The sequence below is a fragment of the Camarhynchus parvulus genome, chromosome 4A (genome assembly GCF_901933205.1).
Source record: "Camarhynchus parvulus chromosome 4A, STF_HiC, whole genome shotgun sequence".
Taxonomy (NCBI): Eukaryota; Metazoa; Chordata; class Aves; order Passeriformes; family Thraupidae; genus Camarhynchus; species Camarhynchus parvulus.
Genome location: NC_044600.1, coordinates 8,804,443 through 8,826,243, shown reverse-complemented (window position 1 = coordinate 8,826,243; position 21,801 = coordinate 8,804,443). Strand labels below are relative to the sequence as shown.

Here is a 21,801-nt window from a genome sequence, read left to right as displayed (position 1 = left end):
CTTCAGCGGCTCTAAACAGCCAGCACTTTAACAACTCATCCCATTTGTGTCTCTGGCTGCTCTGGGATGTGCTGCACAGCCTGGGCAGGGCTGCATTGCTGAGGATGTGGGGACCGTCCCGAGCTGGGGCTGCTGAACGAGCAGGGTTTGCAGTGGGAGGAACAGAGGAAGGGATGGGGGGATGTGTGTGAGAGTGTGGGGGAGTGTGAGCGGGTGTGAGCAGGTGTGCAAGAGTGTGAGCGAGTGTGAGTAGTGTGCAAGGGTGTGAGCAGGTGTGCGTGGCTGAGTGTGTGTGTCTGTCTGTGTGTGTGTGTGTGCGCCGCTCGCTGGGCCCGGCGCTCCGCACAGCCCCGGCGGTCACGGGGAGGCCGGAGCCCGGTGGGGATGGCGGATCCCGGCCCCGGGCAGCGCAGCGCCGCCCCTGGGGCAGCCGCGGCTGTTCGGCAAGGCCTGGGGCAGATCCCCGGGGAGGGCGGGACCGGGGACACCGTGAGGCCCGGGGCTGCCCCGGAGCCGCTCCGGCCGCGTCCCCGCTCCCGGCAGTGGCCGCCAGGGGGCGCTGAGGCCGCCGCGCCGCCCCGCCATGGCGGCTCTTTCTCACGGCGTCTCGCGCGATCGTGACGCGCCGCCACGTGACGCGGCGCCGGCCGGGCCGCGCCGTTCGGCCCCGCGCGAGTGACGGGAGCGGAACCGGGAGCGGAACCGGGACGGCACCTGCGGGGCGGGGCCGCCAGCGAACGGGGCCGGGCCGCGGCAGGTGACGGTGGAGCTGAGGCTGGGCTGGGCCGGCGCTTCCCGGCGGCCCGCAGCGAGCCGCGGCCTGGTCCACACGTGGGGCCTGGTCCCGCCGTTCGCGCCCGGGCCCGGCGGGTGCGCGCCCCTGGCGGGGTTGGGCCCCGCGGCCTTTGCCCGCCATGCCGCCCCCGGCAGAGCCGCAGCCGGAGGCGGAGGCCGAGCCGGCGCTGGAGCAGTGGCGGCAGTACAACGAGACCGACCGGCAATGGGCGCTGCGCCGCCGCTTCATCCTCCGCCACCTCCCCGCGTACCCCGGCGGCGCCATCGACCAGCTGCTGGCGCTCTCCGTGCTCTGGACCAACCACGTCTTCATGGGCTGCAGGTGAGCCGCGGGGTCCGCGGGGCTCGGGCGGGCTCTCGGCGCTCGCTGTCAGCCGGGGTGCCCCGCAGGACGCCGGGGCTCGGGGCGCTCGGCGGGACGGGCCGTGCTGCGGGCAGGAGCCGCTGGAGCCAAGCGGGACGGGAGCCCCCGCCGGGAGAACGGGCTCAGGCTCCCGTGGTGGCCAAACCTCGGCCCCAGATGCGCTTTAGAAAGGAGCCGCAGAACAGCTGAGATAGAAGGGGCTGAAGCAAGAGAACTTCTGTCTCTGGCCGGTTTTGTTTGCTCGAGTGTGCCGGTGTTTGTATGTGGAGGGGAGCAAGCCTCTGGAGAAGTTTATGGGTGTTTTGGAAGTAGTTCTTGATGTCCCGCCCCCAGGACTCGCTAAGCTTGCGGTGCTGTGCTGTGTCATTTAAATGAGCAGAGCTTCCCTGGGAGCACAAAGCAGCCTGTGCAGTCCCCTGAAGGCTCAGCTTTTCTGGGAGAAGGGAAGGGGAATCCTTTCATCCAGCCGTACCGACCGTAGCCAGGTTGTGGAGATCTGCAGAAACGTCACCCACGTTCACAGACGCCTTTAATGATGTGATTGTTTTGTTTTTAACGGGACGGAAGTAGTTGCTTAATGACCAACTTCTGCAAACTTTGGCACAGAGATGGACTTTTAATAACGTTCCATCTTGCAGCCTTGTGGGGGAATGCTTTGTGTCATCTCTACAGAGCAAAGTCAGTATCTTTAAATACACATCTGCCTGTTTCCTTTTTTTTTTCCTGAGTCAAGTACTAAACTGTTCTGCCCTGCAAGCACCAAAATTTAACATCGATTTTAAACAGTTTCAAATTCCAAAGCTTGAGCAATATGTTAAAACTGAGAATATACATATATCCTTCATATACAGTCATATACAGTGGTCCATCTTAATGTGTTTGTGTGCTGTCTTAATGGGAACCTTCTCTGTGCCAGGGCTTTTGGGAATGGTGCAAGAATCACCTACAGGGTGCTGCTAATAGAAGTGCAAACTCTGGGAAGGTTTCAAATCCCAAAAGCTGCTGCAGTTTAAGCCTGTCAGTGCACATACTTTCTGTGATGGACTCCTTCACCTGCAGCTCTCGGGGGAGATGAGATTTGGGCAGGATGCAGTCTGGAGCCATTGTCAGTGAAGATGTTTCCCCAGAGCTGCTGTGCCTGGCTGGGAGCACTGCAGGAACATTCTGTACTGTTAAAACAATTCTAGCTTTGCTTACAGTTGCCTGGGGAGGGAAGAGACCTGCAGCATTCCCTTGAACTGCCTTTGGTGTTTGGGAAGAGATGTTGTTGATTTATCAAGTAAATAGCTTCAAAGTTTGAGGGATTTTTGTTGTTTTCCCTTAGGTTTGTTGGCTGGTGTTTGGTTTGGATTTTTGTTTTGTTTTCCTAATGCTGGTTTCTTGCCAGCTGGTTGTCAGAGCAGCTCAGCAGGTTAGAGCAGGGTGCTGATAATGACAGTGGTGTGGGTTCAGTCCCTGTGTGGGTCATTCACCCAAGACTTGGGCTCGGTAATTCTTGTGGGACCCTTCCAACTCAGACTGTTCTGTGGCTCTGGGAAGAACAGGTCAGAGTCTTTGCCATGAAATTTGACTGAGTGTTCTGCTGGGAGAGGATGTGGAGAGCATCCAGAAGGCTCAGAACACATGGTCTGTGAGGAAGGGGTTAAGTAAAAGGCTTCATTTAGTTTAGGTGTGGATGAGAGAAGGTGCTCCTGTTCCCAGATACATTAAAGGTGGCTGAGAATGGGGGCAGTGGTGCAGGAAAGCATTATGCTCCAGAGTTACAGGATCAGGGTGAGGGGTAACCTGTGAAAGTCACAGCAGGGAGACTCCAGTTAGCTACTGGAGGCACTGGGTTCCTCTGGCCAGATGAGACAAACACATGTTGAGAGTGGCTGATATCCTTCCCACCCCCAGCTGAAATATGAGCCCCAAAGGTCTCCATCCTTTGTGAAGGATGACAGGTGTCAAATCTGACACTGCTCTTGCACCCTGCTGGAAAGAAATGGACACTGCCCATCACAGGTAATGTCATCGTGTCCCTGTAAGTCAGGGAGAAAAACAGATTCCCACTGCTCTCCCCTTTGGCTGCGAGAGGACGGGGGTACGTCCTGCTTTGAAGGAAGGCAGTAAACCTCCCTTGGAATGGAAAATACAACCCCCATCCCTCTGAATTATTAACACTTTGAAATTGAGGGGCTTTCAGGCAAAGGTGTGGGGAAAGGAGCAGCAGTTCTTTACTAGAATGTGTGTGCACACCCCAGAATGTGTGTGCACACCCCAGAATGTATCTGTACATCCCAGAATGTGTGTGCACATCCCGAATGTCTGTGCACATCCCCAGTGTGCACTCCCCGTGTGTGGAACGCTGCCGACAGCCGAGCACGAGCCAGCCCCGCCTGCCCCCGGTGCAGTTCCGGGCACGGCCGGCAGGGACGCTGCTGGCTCCCGGCCGGCAGGGGGGCGATGGTTCCCCGGGGGGGCACAGAAAACAAAATAAAATGAAATAAAATGTAACAGAAACTGAGCAGCCCCAGCAGCTTCCGGGTTGGGTGGACGGGGAGTGCAGGGTTAAAGTGTAGCAAAATAGCCCCAGGCGGCGCAGAAAACACCAGGGCTGGGCTGTCCTCCTCCCGTGCCAACAGCGACCGAGGGAGAGGAGCTGAGCCCAGCCCCTCACCTCTGGCCAGAATCTCATGGTGTCTTTGCCCTTCCAAAGAGAAAAAAAGCCAGGTAAGAGAGTAACATGCTGCGCACACCACCTTGGCCATTTCTTTAGTCTCTCTTAAGTACTGGTCATTATTTTCTCTTAGTAACAGGTGGGACAAAATTCCACGAGAGAAAGAAACAAAAGGACAAATCCTAACCCCCAGCAGGGCATCACCACTATCTCATCTCCCTTTGGTCCCTCCTGGAATTTTCTTCCCATTCCCAGTTCCACTGCCTGCACTGAGGGCTGAGCTGTGCTGGTGAAGCAGGGACTACAGTAGTCTGTGCTCTAGAGTTCTCCCAGGAGTTTTTATGGATCTAATTTCTGCCTGGTCCTTTAAATCAGGAGCAGAAAAAACCTTTCTTGAGTGGAGCTTGAGTAGATTTCCAGAATCCTTGGAAGAGCAGTATTTAGAAGCTGGTGCAAATAAATCACTGCAGCCCTGGCTGTTGGGACAGCTGTGGGCTCCTGTCTGTGGGCAGTGCCCACAGATGCTTTCTGACTTTGGAAGGTGAGCATACCATGGAACAGGTGCAGCATTGCTCTTCCTCCTTTCTGAACCATGGTGTGAAGCTGGTGTTAGGCTGTGTTTGAAGGCTGTCCTTGAACAGAAAGGTTTGGGTTTCTTTTCTGTTCAGCCTCAGCGTGCAAACGGCTCAAAATGATGTGACAGGTCCCCAGAGCAATGGAAAACTGAGCTGGTGGGGGATGGAAGGCCTAGAGGGATGGGACAGGGCTGTGCCATGCATGTCCTGCTTGTGTGGAACTGTGGGTCCTGCAGCTGGGTCAGGGTTTGCTCAGAGCTTGTCACAGCCACCTCACCTCTCTCATGGTTCAGGAACCTAAAACATTTCAGTTACAGCACCCAGCCAGAATTTAGTTTGGCTTTTTAAAGAGTGGTCGATGAAGGCTGAGCAGTGCCTGTGTCACCTGGCATGGCAGTTGTGGTGCTGGTGATGTGCAGGCTCTGGCTGCTGCCCCACACGGGACTCCAGTGCCACTCTGAGCTCCTGTGCTTGGTTCACTGAAGCTGCTGCTGCTCCTTCACACCCCAGTGTTCATTGGTGCTCCTGGCAGCTCTGTCAAATTCTGTATTTTGCCATATAATGTATTTAAATTTCAGTTTAGAACACTGTCAGTGTGGTGGCTGCATGGTTTAATGAGAAGTGGGTTCGTGCAGAGCTGGTGTGTGGCTGTGTGCCAGTGCCAGAGCAGCTGTGCCAGGGGGACAGTGGTCAGTGCTCTGCTCTGCTCCAGCACGAGTAGAGGAGCATCTCCCTTGCACAGCTGCTTTAGTTCTTGTTTTACACAATAAAAGCTTGTGTGTGCCTGTGTGCTGCCCCTGGGGCTGGCTCTGAGGTGTCCTGCTGTTGGCCCCTCACAGGTACGGCGTGCAGGTCATGGAGAAGGTTCTCAAGATGGCTGAAGGCATCGACATCGGGGAAACGAGGTCCTACGAGCTGGTGCCCAGCAAGAAGCTGAAAAGATACCGCTCTCCATCGGACAGTGAGTACATCTGCAGTGTCAGTGACCCTTCCCTGTCCCTGTCTGGGGGCAGCCCTGGGAGCAGGGGGACACCAGTGTGCCACAGGGCTGCCTCTGGGACAGCTGGCACAGCAAACGGGAGGGAAGTGCCTGTGGTGGGCTCTGCTGGACTGCAGAGCAGTTCCCCCTCCTCTGCCCTGTGTATGATTCACACACAGTTCTGTCTTTGCCTAGGAAAATACCATTTCTCATTTCAATTATCAGGTAATTGGTTTTCTCCAGGAATGGTGTCTGGAATCAAATACCTGTCTGGCTTTGTCTGCTGTGGTGAGGTGTGATGTTCTGACCCTAGGAAGGGTTGTACATGTACATAGTGATGTTCAGCTCATTGCTTTCGAGTTACAACCTGCTTGGAGCTTTGAGGGAATGGAGAGTAGACACGATGTGTAGTTTTGGAATTTCTTTTCCCCCCTGCTGTGCTTGGAAGAGTGCTGTGTATGTCAGCCCAGTCCATGGTGTCAGGTATCAGTGTTCCAGTGGAGGACATGCAGCAGGCAGGGAGCGCTGGCAGTTCGGTGGCTCCGTCTGCTGGCTGCTCCATGGCACCTTCAGAGCTCTGGAGAGGGCGGGATCTGTGCCTGGCTGCGGGCAGGGCCCCTGTGTCAGTCAGTAGTGCCTGTGGGAGGCACAAATGGCCAGGCAGCACAGGACTCCTCTGGGCTTGGGTATAATTTCTAGCTCTGCCAAAGTTGCTTCCCTTACTTTGCCAGCCAGGAGTCTTTGTGTGCTTCCATGGGCCAGCTGCAAAGCTGAGGAGATGCTGTTCTTTGTTTTGTCTGTCACAGGCAGCAGCCCTGAGGGTTATCCAGGGCTTGTTGCACAGACAGCACAATGAGCTGTTCTGCTGGCAAGAGCCTTTAGGTGCTGCTGCAGTGCAGCCATCAAAAACAGACGGGGAAGAAATGCCAACCTTGCCATAATTCATCAGAACTGATGGGCAAAGGATTTAATGTGTAAGAGCTTTGTCACCTGATTTTAGCAGGAAGGAAGGAAGGGCTGTTTGTGCTGTGTGCAGGTGTTGTTTTCACCTGCAGTGAGCTGGGTGGTGATACCTGTGCTGTAGTGGTTGATGTCTAGACAGCCTGACCTACAGCAAGGCCAAGGCATTGGCACTGGATTAGGCAGCACTTCCCAGCACTGAGCTGGCCTTTTGCTCCTCCGATGAAATTACACACATGGACCACGTCAGCATGTGGGTGCTGAATCTTCCACAGGAGAAGCCTTGTGTAATCATCTCTTAGATGTAACATATTTGCTTGTCAGCTATTTGATTCTCCCCTTCTGCAGAGCTGTGCACACCAGGATAGTCTGTCTCATTTGCATTTCTTCTGGTGGAGAAACAAGAGGTCAGTCAGTAATGGGGCCCTCAGTCCCTGCATCTGTCCCTTGAGGCTCAGGCAGATTTCTTCATGTTTGCTGCCCTTTAGCCCAAAGCAATTACACTGAGAGAAAATGTGCTTCTATTAAGTCAGTAACAGCCCTGTGTGTTTTGGAAAGAAGGGTTTGGTACCGCTGTGTTCCACCTCAGATGAGGAGACAGGATTATAAAGTAGTTTATCTGACATCATCCTGCAGCCCTACAGCAGAGTCAGAGCTGAGGTACTAGTCCTGCTGTGGTGTTCTGTCTTGTTGACTGTAGTTTTACTTATTTTAGTAGATTTGAAGGGATTAACTTCAGAAATGACCAGATGGGTCAGTGAGCAATGCTGGAAGGCAGCGTCTTGTGACCAAATATGTAGAGATTTTTGTGTGGTAGCTGTGAAAATGGAAATACCACTGTAGTGACCTGCACAAGAATGACTGGTTATCTTTGATGAATTGTGAATGTCTTTTGGAAGGAAACCTTTTAGGTTTTGACTAAGGAATGCAAATCCTGTGTTCGGAGCCTGCAGGCTCCTCTTGAAGATCACTTTCTGAAAACACTGTCTCCCTGTCATAGCACATATTGGTAATTCTGTAATATTCTTCCATCTCATAGGCCCAGAGCCAGAAGAGACTCCTGAGCCACCCAAAAAGGTGGTCCCCAAGTTCCGAGTGCGACCACGCTTTGAGCCCATACATTTTGTCACCAGCGCTGAGAAGGATGGCAAGAAGGACAATTCTCTGGATAACCAAAGGCAGGAGGTGAACCAGGAGGCAAATACAAACAGCATGGCACAGCCAGCTGAAAACTGTACAAATTCTTTTGTGAATGCACGAGAGGCGAATCCCCAGCTCTCCAGCTCAGCTGGGCTTGGCTTTACAGGCCCAGCAGCAGCAGCCAAGAAGGCTGTGAATAGTGCGGACTCTACCACAAGCAATGCCGTGCAGGTTTCTGTTTCCCCTTCAACTGCCCCGTCTGCATCAGAGACTTTCCCTCCATCAGCAATAATGCTGAAGCAGAGCTTTATGGAGAAACTGTCAGCAGCCGTCTGGAAAAACCTTACTAATCCAGATGCAAACACTGGGATGGATAAAATTAACTTCACGTATCTTTTGACGCGTTCAATTCAGGCGTGCAAGACAAACCCTGAATATATTTATGTTCCTCTGAAAGAGATTGCCCCTGCTGACCTGCCCAAGAGCAAGAAGCTCCTGACAGACGGCTTCGCTTGCGAGGTGCGGTGTCAGAACGTGTACCTGGCCACCGGCTACGCGGGCAGCAAGAACGGATCCCGGGACCGAGCCGCGGAACAGGCAGTGAAGCTGCTGAAGAAATCCGTGGAAGTTCGAGTCATTCAGCGGAAGTTCAAGCACACCTACCACGAGGACCTGGTGGTGTGTGAGGCAGGTGTGTGTCGCCCAGATTTCCCTCCCGCTCTCAAACCTCACGAGGAGTTCGTAGTTGCCAACAGGGACTGTGTCCCAATGCAGCCCGGTTCTGAATCCATGAAGGGTTCCGCAAATGCCAACAAAGATTGGACTAGTTTTGTCCTCACAGAGAATGCCAGCGATGCAATAGGAATACTTAACAATTCTGCCTCATATAACAAAATGTCTGTTGAATATAAGTATGAATTAATGCCGAACCGCTCATGGCGTTGTCAGGTGTATCTCCAAGATCACTGCCTGGCCGAGGGATTTGGCACAAAAAAGACCAGCAAGCATGCGGCAGCTGAGGAGGCACTGAAAATCCTGCAGAAGATGCAGTCAAATATAGCATCCCTCAAAGTGACCCAGGTGCAGAAAGTGGGCTGCTCATCACGGGGCTCCGGGAGGAAGAAGGACCTGAAGGACCTGGTGATCTACGAGAACTCCACTAACCCGGTGTGCACCCTGAACGACACTGCCCAGTTCAACAAGATGACGGTGGAGTACGTCTTTGAGAGGATGACAGGCATGCGATGGAAGTGCAAGGTGATGCTTGAAGATGAATTCATTGCAGAAGCAGTTGGAGTGAAGAAATCTGTCAAGCATGAGGCAGCAGAGGAAGCCGTGAAAATCCTCAAAAAGACTCAGCCAACTGTTGTTAATAACCTGAAGAAAGGCACTGTTGAAGACGTCATCTCCAGAAATGAGATTCGAGGTCGATCAGCAGAAGAGGCTTTCAAACAGAAGATCAAAGAAGACAACATTGGGAACCAAATTTTAAGAAAGATGGGCTGGACAGGCGGTGGCCTAGGGAAGGATGGTGAAGGGATTAGGGAGCCTATTTCAGTAAAGGAGCAGTTCAAAAGGGAAGGACTTGGGCTTGATGTGGAAAGGGTGAACAGAATCGCTAAGAGAGATATTGAAGAGATCATTCGAAACTATGCACGTTCAGACAGTCACATTGACTTGACTTTCTCTAGAGAACTGACCATGGATGAGCGGAAGCAGATACATCAAATTGCCCAAAAATACGGTCTTAAAAGTAAATCCCATGGGCAGGGACACAACAGATACTTGGTGGTGAGCAGGAAGCGGCGCAAGGAAGATCTGTTAGACCAGCTGAAGCAGGAAGGCCAGGTTGGGCATTACGAGCTTATCATGCCCCAGGCAAACTGAGGTGAGGTGTCCCCTTTGACCAGAGACTGAGTTTCCTGGACACTCGACTAAAGAAAGAGATGCTGCATTTTTCTCGTGGGTAATAATGACATTAAAGTCTTTTACTTTGGCAATATAATTTCTAAAATGTTGTTAGGTGTTTAGAACCGACCGAATTCTGTTCAAGCGCATTAGCACAACCCAAAAGCAGTAGTGCTGTTCCTGTATGTGTCTTTGATATTACTTGTTCCTTCACATTTTAATAGTTTTGTAATAGCAAACACACATGTCCAACGAGAAGAAATTTGACATCATTTGCAATTATAGGTCCCTTGCTCTTCTTGAGCAAGGAAGGAGAAAAAAAAAACCTTTTTAAAAAAAAAATTAAAAAGCAAAGGAAATGCAGTCTGGGGGCATAAACTTGTATGTAAAATTGGTATTAATTACAACAAAAATAAAGTTTTATTTCTGGAAAAAAAAGGTTTTGTCACACTTTGTATTAAAAAAGTGTGAAAAATGTTTATTCTTGAGAAGTACATATATCAAGGTCTTGTCTCTGCTGTGTTTATGTACAGTATGTAAACCTTAACCAGTTTAGTGGTAGTTTTATTCATAGATTTCTACCTTGAGTCTCCCATTCTGAGAATTGCTGACGGCGCCTTCATTGCCAGCGAATGGGACTGAGAGAATTCCAGCGTTCCTACCTTGGAGAACGGTTGACATGTGCAGATACCACGATGAAGTGTGAAATATAAAAACTGGAGGTAAATGCAGAGCCCACGCTCAAAGATGCTCATGTAGCTTGTGGGGACTGTTATATAACTTATTTTTTTACTTGGAATATCAGCTCTTTAATCCCGAACAAAAGTGAATCTGTGCCTGGTTATTTCTCTGCTCCATCCCTGTACTGGTGCCTGTGTCTGGTGAGGGGGATTCCCCAGGAAACTTCTGGCCTTGTTCTGACCACGTGTGAATGTGGAAGCTCTCCAGGGCTGGCTTATGCCACTGGGAGGCTGGAGTGCTTCCCTCCTTTATGGGGAAGCAGCCTCTGACCTCCATCTGCACTGCTCTTCTGTCAGGGTTACAGGACACGGAGCTCTGTGAGCCTTGGAGAACACTCCCTTTGTGCTTAGGAAGGTTAAAGGATAACAGCTGGCCTTGGAAGAGCCAGGAGTGAGGCATGCCTAGAGCTGCTGCTTATTCTGTCAGCAGTGGGATCTGTAGATGCTTCTGTACTGCTAGGCCAGTCCTAATGCAGTGTTTTTGTCAGGTCTCCTGTTGCCATGTCTTAGCCATCACTTGCTGTCTCAGCCATCACCTGCTGTTTTCTGCTGCATATATTTGCCTCTCCATATCATTACACCTTCCTCTACCTTTTTTCCCACCTCTTGTTCTGTTTTGTTTTTAAATGCTCTCAGGGCTGAGGTGAGGATGGCTAACCTCTGAATGTCCTGGTGGTGAGCAGTTAGAGGGATTTTCATCCCTGCAGGGTGATGAGGAAGAGGAGAGACTGCCCTGGCAGGTGAGACTCTGGAAGCAGAGAGCAAGAGTCCTCTCCTCTCTGCCTGGCTGCAGCACAGCTTCTGCCTGCTTGGTCTGCTGGGTAACAACATGCTGCTGCTGTGAAAAAATAATATGGCAGTAAATTCTGAAAGTAGGGTTTTTTTTCCCTTTTGTTTGGGGTGGGTTTTTGGGCATTTCTTCTCCCTGTGTCTGATTTCTGCTCTCAAGAACACTGGACTGTAGCAGATGGTGCTGTAGGAGTGGAAGAAGCCTGGTACTTTCTAGGGAAAGAAGAAGTGAAGCTCCTCCTCCCTAGCCTGGGTCTGCACCAGGTGCTTAGAGCTTGGTGCTGCCAAGGAAGGCAGCAAGAGTCCCACTGCTATTCAAGATGCAAAATGCCTCTTTTGGGAGAGCTGGGGCGTTGCTGTAGTCACGGTAGCTCAGCAGGGGCAGCTGGCCCAGACAGGCTGTGCAGGATGTTCCTTTCCTGTCCTGGTTGTGGCTGTGACCCCTCTGCCACACACGGGGCCTGTGCAGGACCTGGTGGGGGCTCAGCAGTGTTGTTGTGCCCGAGGGGCTGCAGAGCCTCAGCCTTCAGGAGAGGCACCATAGGGCCATGGTGGAGGCTGTGGATAAAGGCCTTGCCTGAGCAAGGCTGAAGGTGGGATTGATGTTCTTTGGCAACTCTGAGCTGCTCATTTCTGGCTGCAGTAAGAGTCCACTCTGTTGTTTTGGTTTTTTTTTAAACTAGTGAAACAAACACAAGAATGGTGGGACTGCTACAAGGGCCTCAGTGGCCTTAGAGGGACTTGGCTCCTTCAGAAGGGATTGTGGCATTACAGCTGCTCCAGGTAAGCACAAGGCTGTTCCAGGGTACAAACTGTCACTGCAGGTAAAAATCTCCATTAAGTTTTTTGAAAGAGCCCAGCTACTTGTACAGAAACCAGCTTTTGTTATCTGCCACTCATCATAAATGCTGTTCTCCACCTGCTAAGACAGGAGGAAAGGAAATGCAATTCCTGTAATGACTGAGCCAGCCCTGTCTGTCTGTCACTGCCCCTCCCCTGCACTACCCCAGGCACGCCTCTGCCCACAGGAGGAAATATCACAGTGCTGGAGCTTCCCCCCACACCCAACTGCTGGCAGCCCAGTTAAATAAGCACAGTTATACACTTCTTGCCTATTTATACAATAAGCACTAAGGTTACACTTTATTTACAACTTTTGAAAAATGTACAGTTTCTTACATGGGTTACTTGTGCAAAGTTATACTTTTCAACTAACAGACCAATGTGCACACAAAAGACACTGGAACAGTGGACAACACAATTGCAGGTTCCATCCCACACTGCTGCTTAAGGTTCTGTATCCAAAGGTACAAACTTGCCTTACAAAAAAAGTGACTGGACTTACAAATGTTTTTTTCAGAATTGAAAAAATACTTCCATAAAACTGAAGGGAACGAACTCAAGCATGCAGCAGTAGCTCACACAAACCACGCCGTCATCTACGAAGAGCAGAAACTGCAGAGACTCGAGTGCCTACCCTGGACTTAATTCAAACTTCCCACAAGACAAAGTTAGATCCCAAACAACTTATCTTTCTCAGCTAAAGATAAGGGGCAGGAGAAAGACACTGAAGGAGAGTAATTCCATCGCTGGAACAGGTCAGGTTTTACCTCTTCCTTAATGTGGAAGGCCTTTTGCTGAGTACCACAGCTCTGCCTGGTTTTGTCCAGTAATGCCTCGGTGACAGGACTATAGAAACCTACTGACAGTTTCTGTAGGCATGTCCTTTAAAATAGTAATAAAAAAAAAAAGGGGCTTGTTTCTCACCCTCAGCAAAGATCCAAGTACCACAGCCATAGTGATTTATGTAGATCTGTACATAAATCTTGCATGTGAAGTGCAGAAGTAACAAGCATTCCAGGGTCTTACTAAATGTTTGAATTGGAATCAATCGAAGAGTTGATTTTTTTAACATGAGTAAAGGAGTTGATAAACCAATACAAAAGGGAAACAAAAGATGATTTCTTCACCCAGTACTTAGAAATGCAGTGGGGTCTAAACCAATAGTAGAGGTAAGTGACCAGCCCGGACACATCAGCACTTTAGTTAATATCAGTTAAAAAATGTGTATGTATATAAACATCCCTTTTATCAAGCTACACATAAGCATCACTGTGTATAACACAATTACAATTAAAAGCTTAGTGTACACTACAGAAATGCACAATACTGCCCTAAGACTGGAGAGGGACCACAGAAAATGAATTCAGCATCAGTAACTCTTTTGCAAGTAACCCAAGTACAGAACTTTTGACTTCAAAGTGGGTGCGTTCTGATGTCCAAGGAGAAGAAGCTTCAGCAAGGGAGGGTGGCAACAGCACAACAGCTATTTTGCTTGCAAAGTAAATGCTAGGAGGAAAAAGATGACTCAGACACTTTGTTTATTTTCCTCATCAACAGAGTGTTCATTTGCATCATCCTGGGTCAACAGTCACGCCAGCTCTGTTCTACTATTGCAGAAACCCGTTTTTCATATTCCCGCTTATTCTCTTGGTATAGCTGAGCTGCCTGGCTGTTTGCTGGACTGTTCGGATTTGGCTCATCCAATAGGGACTGTGCAAAGAGAAAAACATCCTTAGGCACTGCCAAGTACAGTTTTCCAACACTGAACTGCCCACACTAGTCAGAGCAGAGCTGTTAGTCCAGGTGCAGCACTGCATCCCTGCAGCTGGAAGGCTTTAGAGGCTTTGGCCACCAGTGTCACCCCTGCACAGTGCAGGTGACTTGCTGTGACAGGCAAGCATTGCTGGGGGCCCCTGCAGTGACCACCTGTGTCACTGCCTGGCCAGTTTACACCTGGGAGGGATTCACACTTTGCCAATATTGTAGCTGCTATACTGGTTCTTAGGAGAGGGGAGAAAAGAAGTTTCCTGAGCTGTTTTTGTCAAAGCATCCTAATGTAATTCTGTCTCTTCATGCAGAGTTCTTTTACCTGTATGGATGTTAAGATGGAGGAGACATCATAAGTGGGGCTCCAGCGATTCTGAAGGATATCCAGACATATACTACCGTCTGCATAGACTGGAAAGGGTCAAAGAAACAGCTTAAAACACGACTTGTACAGCCACTGGCTTTTCTCCCTAGTATTGCCTGCTCCTGAAAACCTATGCACAGACACACTGCAACAGTCCATACTGCAAAGAGGCCTCTAGGTAGGAAGCACTGAAGCTCCTCACCAACAGAAACCTGAAGTATTTAAACTCAACCCCTGTTTATTCTCTCACAAACTTCTCTGTGTCATTGCAACTGCCGCTGTGGAAAACCATGAACAGATTTTAAGGCAAAAAAAAAATTTAGCTACCCAGAAGTGAACCAAAGAACACCCACAAACAGTTGTTCACACTCAAGGCTTCCCCATGAAGTCTCTGCAACAGAGTCCAGTCACCTTACTCACAGCAGCTACATGAGAACCTTCCCTCCCTGCACTGTACCCACACTTGCAGTGGTGGAAGGTTTCCGGTACTTCTGCACAAAGGCAAGGAATACCTCTCCAGCCCCTACCAACGAAGGGGATTAATTAAACAATCTTACTGTCACTGGCTATAGCTGGACCCTAACACTGCATTTCATGGTGTATCATTCTTACAGGCATTTAGGGGAAGTGACAGATGACAGCTGCATTCACCGGTGTCACTATGCTATGTTTACAATACATACAGACAGAAGTCCAAAGCACTGCTATTTAAGTACAAAACATTCTTCTGTAAGGCTTAACAGGCAGTTGAGTGTCTCATCAGTACTGTGCTGTAACACCTGAAAGGTAAGAGGCTCCTTTTATTGCCCCTTTCTTTTCAAGCCTGAGCACTGCTCACATATCCATCCTCACCAAAACTACACAACCACACTGGAATTGTGCTGCCTCATTAGTGGAAACTTTTATAATAAATAGGCCTTTTATACAGCAAGCTATAACAAAAAACACCCCAGCCCTCTCTTCCCCCTCCCACCAAACCTCCAACAGAACAGCAAAACTAAACCCAAGCACTAAGTACTTACCATTTGGATGAAACATTTTAGAGACAAATCTGACAGTAGGTGGCTTATTTGGGTATTCTTCTGTGAATTCTATTGTAAGTTTGAAAGTTCCTGGAGTTGAAAGAGAGATAAGCAACCTTTATTCAGCATGAATTTACACAAGGGATGAGTAAGTAGCATTTCCTCCACAATACACACTGACACTACTGTGCTCACAGGCACGATGGACATGGAACACACATTGTGCAATCCCACAGCAATTCCTTTACTCTCGTGGAGTTAATCATTAACACTCCAGTCCCAGACAGTACTGGTACAAGAGTATTTCCTGGGACTTACTTTTATTAAGCCAATCAAAAGGTTTATGTAGGGAAATAAATTTGCCCTTGGGGTTTTCTTCCAGAGAGCCTAATCCCAGTACACTGTACAAACAACAGCAGTGGGTGTACAACCATCTGTGTACATAACGTCATTCGGTGAGTCCTATCTATGGAATATGCTGTCATAGCAAGGACCTTGTCATTTATTTCCTCTAAATTTAAAAAAAGGCCTATTTCTCAACAAATGTAAGGTAATCAGGTCTTGCAGAAAAGTAGCATTGAATGCAGCATCCAAATCTGACACTTTCAAATATAAACCTGACCATTTACTTCATGCTAACTGGTCATCCTTAGTGAGAGACTGATTGAGCAGAAACAGAAAACTGTAGCTGAGTCTCAACCCAACCATTTTAACAGCCTGCACTAATGCAAGTTATTTTAGCCCTTCTCCTCAGGCTATGACAATCTGAGAATAAGAAGTCTGTCAACTAAGCTGCACATATGGGTTCAGGGGATTAAGGCCTACTCCTGATTCAGCTCGGTAACCAAGGAACTCAACCTACTCCACTGCAGACCATGGCAGCTCCTCCCAGCCACGCTCCCAGCAAGAGCACCCAGCCCTGGAGGCAGCCTGGGATGTTCCTGGGTGTGCCCAGAGAGAAGAGCTGAAGCACATCCATACAAACACACAGCTCTCCTGCAGAAGGCCTGCACCTGACACTAACAGCTGGAACAAGCTGCTGGTGGGGCATGCTGTCTTTTTTGAAAGGGCATCCTCATGTATCAGTGATGGATGAGTCAGGTTCCCCACGTCCCCCCCACACTCAGTGTTCTTGCCGCCTGTTGTGAGGGAGTTTTCCAGCCCCAATATAATGAAGTTATTCCTCCGGCTAGCAAACATGTGCCAGTAACTGGTAAGCCAGAGAACAAATTTTTCGTTTTCCTTTTTTTTTTTCAGATCAGAAAGGACCTGCAAGATTTCCCAGGGACTCCTTTCTTTATAAGGAGATAAACTGTAACACTGAGTTGCAAGAAATGAAGGTCATTGCTTTGACGTTCCAGTTAGCAAATGAAGACACAGCACAGATGCTTTAGCACTTTCTCTACAGCAGTGGGAAGTCTCAACACCCTAAAAATAAGTTTATGCATGTTTGGTTTTTTTATTAGCAGCCTAACAATGTAACAGCAGAGAGCAAACACTATCCTATCTCACTGTGAAACAAACGAGCCAGAACAGTAGAGTTAGGATTGCTCAAATTAGTGGAAGTCTGCAGTGGGATTTTCAAGTTTATTCCAGTTTAGTCCAGTGGCACCGAGGCAGGTCTGAGGTCAGCCTGAAACCCAGGACTGGGGAGGTAGGAAAAACTTCTACCAGCTGCAAACATCAGCCCCTTAGAACCAAATGCTTAGAGATTTGACTCCAGATATTCTCAGCTCTCCCTGCCCCAGTTTGGTTCTCAGGAGCCTCCTCCTGAAGGAGGAGTGACTAAGCAAGCAGTAGGCTGAAAACCAAGCACAAACTACCACACAGGTTCGACAGTAATAGGAGCAGTTTGGTCTTAGAATCTATTTAAAACCACTGAAAGAAAGGGAAGCTATTGTCCCACCAGAGACAGGACAGCACTACTTTAACACAGATCTGAGCAAGGGGCTTACCTGCAGCAATATCCAGCTGGAGTATCTATCTGCCTACTGGGATTTCCAAGTCAGGGCCCAGAGTGGCAATGGCTCTTTGGAAATGCTCCACAGTATGCAAATCCTCACTATTGAGCTTTATTAAAGGGCAAATCCAGAGATGTGACACACCAAAGTCCAAGGGTCACTCACACTGAAAGCCCACAAAGGTATCACAACACACTGCTGGGGATGAGGCCTTCAGGGTCCAGTCCCTTCTGTCACTAATTTTAATGCTTTCAACTGGTACTTCTCACAACTTACCCTAGACAGACATCTTTAAACCCAGAATTATCATATTTACTGTCATTATTGATTTTGGGATCACCACTAATCTTAGGCAAACATTCTCTTTTCTGCCCTGTACTTACCTTGTTGATCACTCCTACCTCAGGATTTGAGACCCTGACACAGCCAGGAGAGGTTTCTGCACAACCTGTGCACCAGTCCCAGCTACTCCAGAGAGCAGAGCCTGTGTCCCTGCAGGGCCCCCTCACTGCAACCCCTCCATTCCACTGCCCAAAAAAGCAGGGACAAGGTCTTTCACTCCTGCACGAGGATACAGCAAGGCATAAACCACACAGAAGACAAATGCCTTGTGTTCTCTGCTAAGCCTCCTGCACAATCCCAGCAAGGCAGGATACAATGGCTGAGCTACTTAAATCTCTCTGAGCCAGGAATCCTACCCTAACCAAAGCATCATCATCCAGCTTCAGAGAAACAGGACTGGGACAGCCTGGGTTTCCATGGCTGTGCCAGCATTTCCACTTTAGATGCCACACACAAAGATTCTTAGAAACATGGTGAAAGGAGGATAAATATCCCCAGGGTCCCACTGCAGACACCTGCAATTGAATCCTCTTAAACCAGAAGATGGAAGTTGTGCTGCTGGTCTAAATTAGTGGTTGCTCCTAAGCTGAGCCAGCCTGCACACTGAGTTGTGAAAGCACCCTCCAAGTCTGGGGGTGGAGAAGGAGGGATATCAGCTGCAGAATGCTGCACAGCAAGTAAACAAATGTGCTTCAACTTCAGGTTTGCAGCCCAGACAAACTACACCAGCTCAGAAGCTGCAAGCAGAGAAGGGCCTCACCAGAAGGAGGCTAAAGAACAGTAACTCTCATGATGTTGGTATCATTGTACCTCTAGAATGACAAACCCCCCAAATTTGACAGGCTACTTTTACAAAAACTAAGCTATCTGAAGTTTTACAGTATCACCACAGAGTGAAAGAGCCTAAAAATGAAAAAGAACACAGACCTGCAAAGGCTTCATGAGAAAGATTATAGAGTTTCAGTGTATCTTTGAGTCACAAGGGCCTGTGCAGTTGCAAAGCCAGTCCAAACTAACATGCTGTTAAATTAAAATTTCCTTACTCTTACCTACATGAAGCTGAACTGCATCTGGACTGCACTACCATGATCTGAACTGTGCTACTTCACTCACTGAATGGGAAAGCACAGCTGAGGCACCACCAAGCCCTATCTCCAGGCTCCACTTAGGGCTTTGTTATCTAGGAAAGTAGGATCCATCCAGAGGGAGGAGATAAGCAGATATCCTGCTACACAAGACACATCTGTTTTCCTGAGCACACAGTGGGAAAACACAGCCTTTGCTAAGAAAAGAGCAATCCATCACACCTTGAGGGTACATTATGACATCAGCCAAAGCAGCAGGACAGCAGCAGCTGCCTCAAGCATCTGTCTGAACCTCAAACTGCTGTGAGTGCAACATGTCCTCAGTATCCAAGATAAAGACACAATGCTGCCTCAGGAAGCACAGAGGAAATCAATATGTCAGGGCTCTCAAAAGCAAGCCTCAACCTTCTGCAACTAAATGGAAATATATGGAAAAAAAGCCCTTAGAGCATCTGTTAACCACATGCTGAGCTGGAAGAGCCTGAGCATGGCAAGAACCTGCATTTCAGCACACTGCAAGGAGACAGCTTTCTGCTCCAAACAGTGAATCACTCTATTAGCAGCAGTGCTCCAAGAGCCTAAAGCAGCTCCAGCAACCCCCACAGAAGTTTCAGTGAGCCCTTCTTTAAGGGTTACCAGATGAGACAGCAAAATACATTTAGTCTAGCTGCTCTATTATGCAATGTTTTAAGTCCAAGTTCTAAACATCAGACTGCTGAAGCAGCTACTCCAGCAAATTTCTTAACTAATGAAATACATTAAAAAGAAGTGAGTCTTCAGAGTTCTCTTAGGCCTGAAATATTTGAGGTCTTCAAATGTTCACAGAGAAATACAGTCTGCAATTTAGAGGCACATCCACAGGTGCTACCTCCACGGATAAACAAAGACAAGGGAGTTAGCCAAGAACAACACAAGAGTTAAGGAATTTTTCCTATGCTTTTGTCATGAGTCATGGAGATCTAAGATTAATTATAGCCTACACTGAAAGTACCTTAAAAAATGCATCACTGATTTCAGTTAGACAGTATTTCATGTCTAACAGGTTTTCACAAGATGCTGAAGTACTCATATAGCATCAGTAAACCTATCAAAGTCAGTAAGGGCCAGGTTGAAACTACAGGTATGTCACCAGGACCTATTTAGTCAGCTTTTAAACTTAAAAAGTCCTTTCAATCTTAAGCCCTGAATGATACCAACTGTAGCAGAGCAAAATAAATGACAAGAAAAAGCCACTCTTCTGAACTTCCTCAATCATTCAGCCCATTTCCTACTTCACCTGACTCACGTTGGAACTTGCTCACAAAACACTTCCAGCATCAGAAAAAACGAGAAATCAATCAAAAGACAACAGTTTTATGCCAAGTTATTGATGGTTATGCAAACATAAATGTCCCTAAAAACATGATCAAAAGTTCAACAGAAAAGTTTGTAGAGACCCTTAAAATGACTTATAATAGATATAGTGACTACATACAAGACTGCACAAGCTAATTTCTGTGTTTTTGTAAGTCAACACAGCAATCTAAATCTACAACACTTTCTGAGAGTAGGATTAGAAAACTAATATTTACAAGAATCAGGCACACGTGTGCGGTCAGGTGAACATGCACCCACGTCCCCTCCCCTCCAGGCCCGCACCTGTTCCGGACTCTACGGCAGTGACACCAAGGCCGTGTCAAACCGCAGCAGTTTACCCCGAAAAGCCAAACATAGCCCCGCACGCCGCACTTACCGTCCTCGAAAGGGGTCCCCTCGGGCCTGGAGAAGGGAAAGCAAAGCACAGCGTTACCCCGCTGGCAGCCCGGCTCCGACCCCCCGGCGGCTGACGGCCACCGCGGCCCGCCGCCCCCTTCCCCGCCGACTCACCCGAAGATGACGGCGTTCCACACCATGATGTTGTTCTCAGAGGGGGCCCCGCTCACCCCGGCCGGGGGATCCTCCTGCAGCCTGCGGGGCACAGGGACGGTGAGCGCGGCTGCGCCCCCGCGCTGCGCAAACGGCGTAACCCGGCCCAGGAGCGGCCACTGCGCAAACGGCGTAACCCGGCCCGGCAGCCGCCGCTGCGCAAACGGCGTAACGCGGCCCAGGAGCGGCCGCGCTGCGCAAACGGCGTAACCCGTCCCGGCAGCCGCCGCTGCGCAAATGGCGTAACCCGCGGCAGGCAGCGCCGCCCGCGCTACGCAATCAGCGGAGCGCGCCTTGCCCCGCCGCCATGTTGTGCTGCCCCCTCCTCCCCCGGCAGCGCTCGGCCCTTCGTCCTCCTCCCGCCCGCCCGCCCTTTTCCCCTCGGGCCGCGGCCTCGGTACCTCTTGAAGTCCCGCATGAGGCGCCTACGGGCCGGAGTGGACATGGCGGGCCGAGGGTTATAGCTCAGGCATACACTGCCGGAGGGAGCGCCAGGCGCGGCTGAGGTTCGAGCTCCGACTGAGGCGGCGGCGGCGCTGACGGACAGGAGCGATCGCGGCCTCTACCACTACGGCGGGCGCGGGGGGGGAGCCTGGGCTGCACCGACTCCTGCGCCGGCAGCCCGACGGTCCCGGGATGTACCAACGGCGCGGGGAGAGGGGGGCGGAGCCGGATGTGGCTGAGCCCCCGGCCCAGCCTCTACCACCACGGCAGGGGGCGGGGCCTGGGGCGGCACCAACGGCGGCGGAGGGCGGGGTGTGACGTCAGCAGTGGCGTCACGGAGGGGCGGTGGCGTTGCGGGATCAAAACAGTTCAGTGGGGAAAGCGAAGGCCGGGCCTAGGAGCGAGCCAAGGCAGGGAGATCATTCCCAACTCCCTGGGGCACGCAGGGCTCTCTCACACCTAACGGTGCCTTGGGAAGGCAAACACCGTCACTCCGAATGCCCCCCTTCCTTCTTCTCCCCCAGATTTCTGTGCTGAGGATGAGGCCCCATGGTTTGGGATATCCCTGGGGTCAGCTGTCCTGGCTGCGTCACCTCCCAGCTCCTTGTGCACCCCCAGCCTCTCGCTGCTGGGTGGGCTGAGGAGCAGGGAAGGCTCAGCTCAGGCTAAACCCTGCTCAGCAGTAACAAAAACATCTCTGAGTTATCAGCACTGCACCCAGCACAAATCCAAACCACAGCCCCACACCAGCTACTGTGAAGAAAAGTAACTCCATTGCTGTCAAAACCAGCACAACACTGATTTTCTGCTTCCCCAGAGAGTGTTTTCAAGGGAAAAATAAGTTATAAGTTTCTTTAACAGCTTTTGGAAACAAAGAATCTCTCAGCTGTCGTGTAAAGCAGGCTGGCTGGGCTATGTTTCCCGAGTTTATCCTCACTTGTAATTTCATATACTCCAGCTGTGTGGGGAGGCGGCTGAAGAAAGAGACACGGGAAAAAAAAGCCCAGTGACAGAAAGTTAACATTGTTCTCAGGCCGCACTGCCAGCCTGCCCTTCCGGACCTTCCCCGCTGTACGGCCTGTGCAGTCAGAACCGTGTGAGCTCAGGGTGCCTGTCAAGAAGGGCGCCGTCCAGTTTTGCCCGGCCTTTAGAGGCGCCG

General features: G+C 50.0%; 2 protein-coding genes across 2 annotated transcripts; one reads left to right on the top strand and one right to left on the bottom strand.

Annotated features, from left to right (window-relative positions):
- The first annotated feature begins 634 nt into the window (after window positions 1-634).
- Window positions 635-9,809, top strand: NKRF (NFKB repressing factor). Its single transcript, XM_030967459.1, has 3 exons — window positions 635-1,117; window positions 5,233-5,354; window positions 7,372-9,809. The coding sequence occupies exons 1-3, from the start codon at window positions 915-917 to the stop codon at window positions 9,357-9,359; spliced, it is 2,313 nt and encodes a 770-aa protein (XP_030823319.1). The 5' UTR covers window positions 635-914; the 3' UTR covers window positions 9,360-9,809.
- Window positions 9,810-12,014: 2,205 nt separating this feature from the next.
- On the bottom strand, window positions 12,015-20,891 carry UBE2A (ubiquitin conjugating enzyme E2 A). The gene is made up of 6 exons (XM_030967460.1): window positions 20,600-20,891; window positions 20,160-20,240; window positions 20,026-20,051; window positions 14,906-14,995; window positions 13,842-13,930; window positions 12,015-13,462 (listed from the first exon to the last, which is right to left on the bottom strand). The coding sequence occupies exons 1-6, from the start codon at window positions 20,641-20,643 to the stop codon at window positions 13,334-13,336; spliced, it is 459 nt and encodes a 152-aa protein (XP_030823320.1). The 5' UTR covers window positions 20,644-20,891; the 3' UTR covers window positions 12,015-13,333.
- Between the last annotated feature and the right edge of the window lie 910 nt (window positions 20,892-21,801).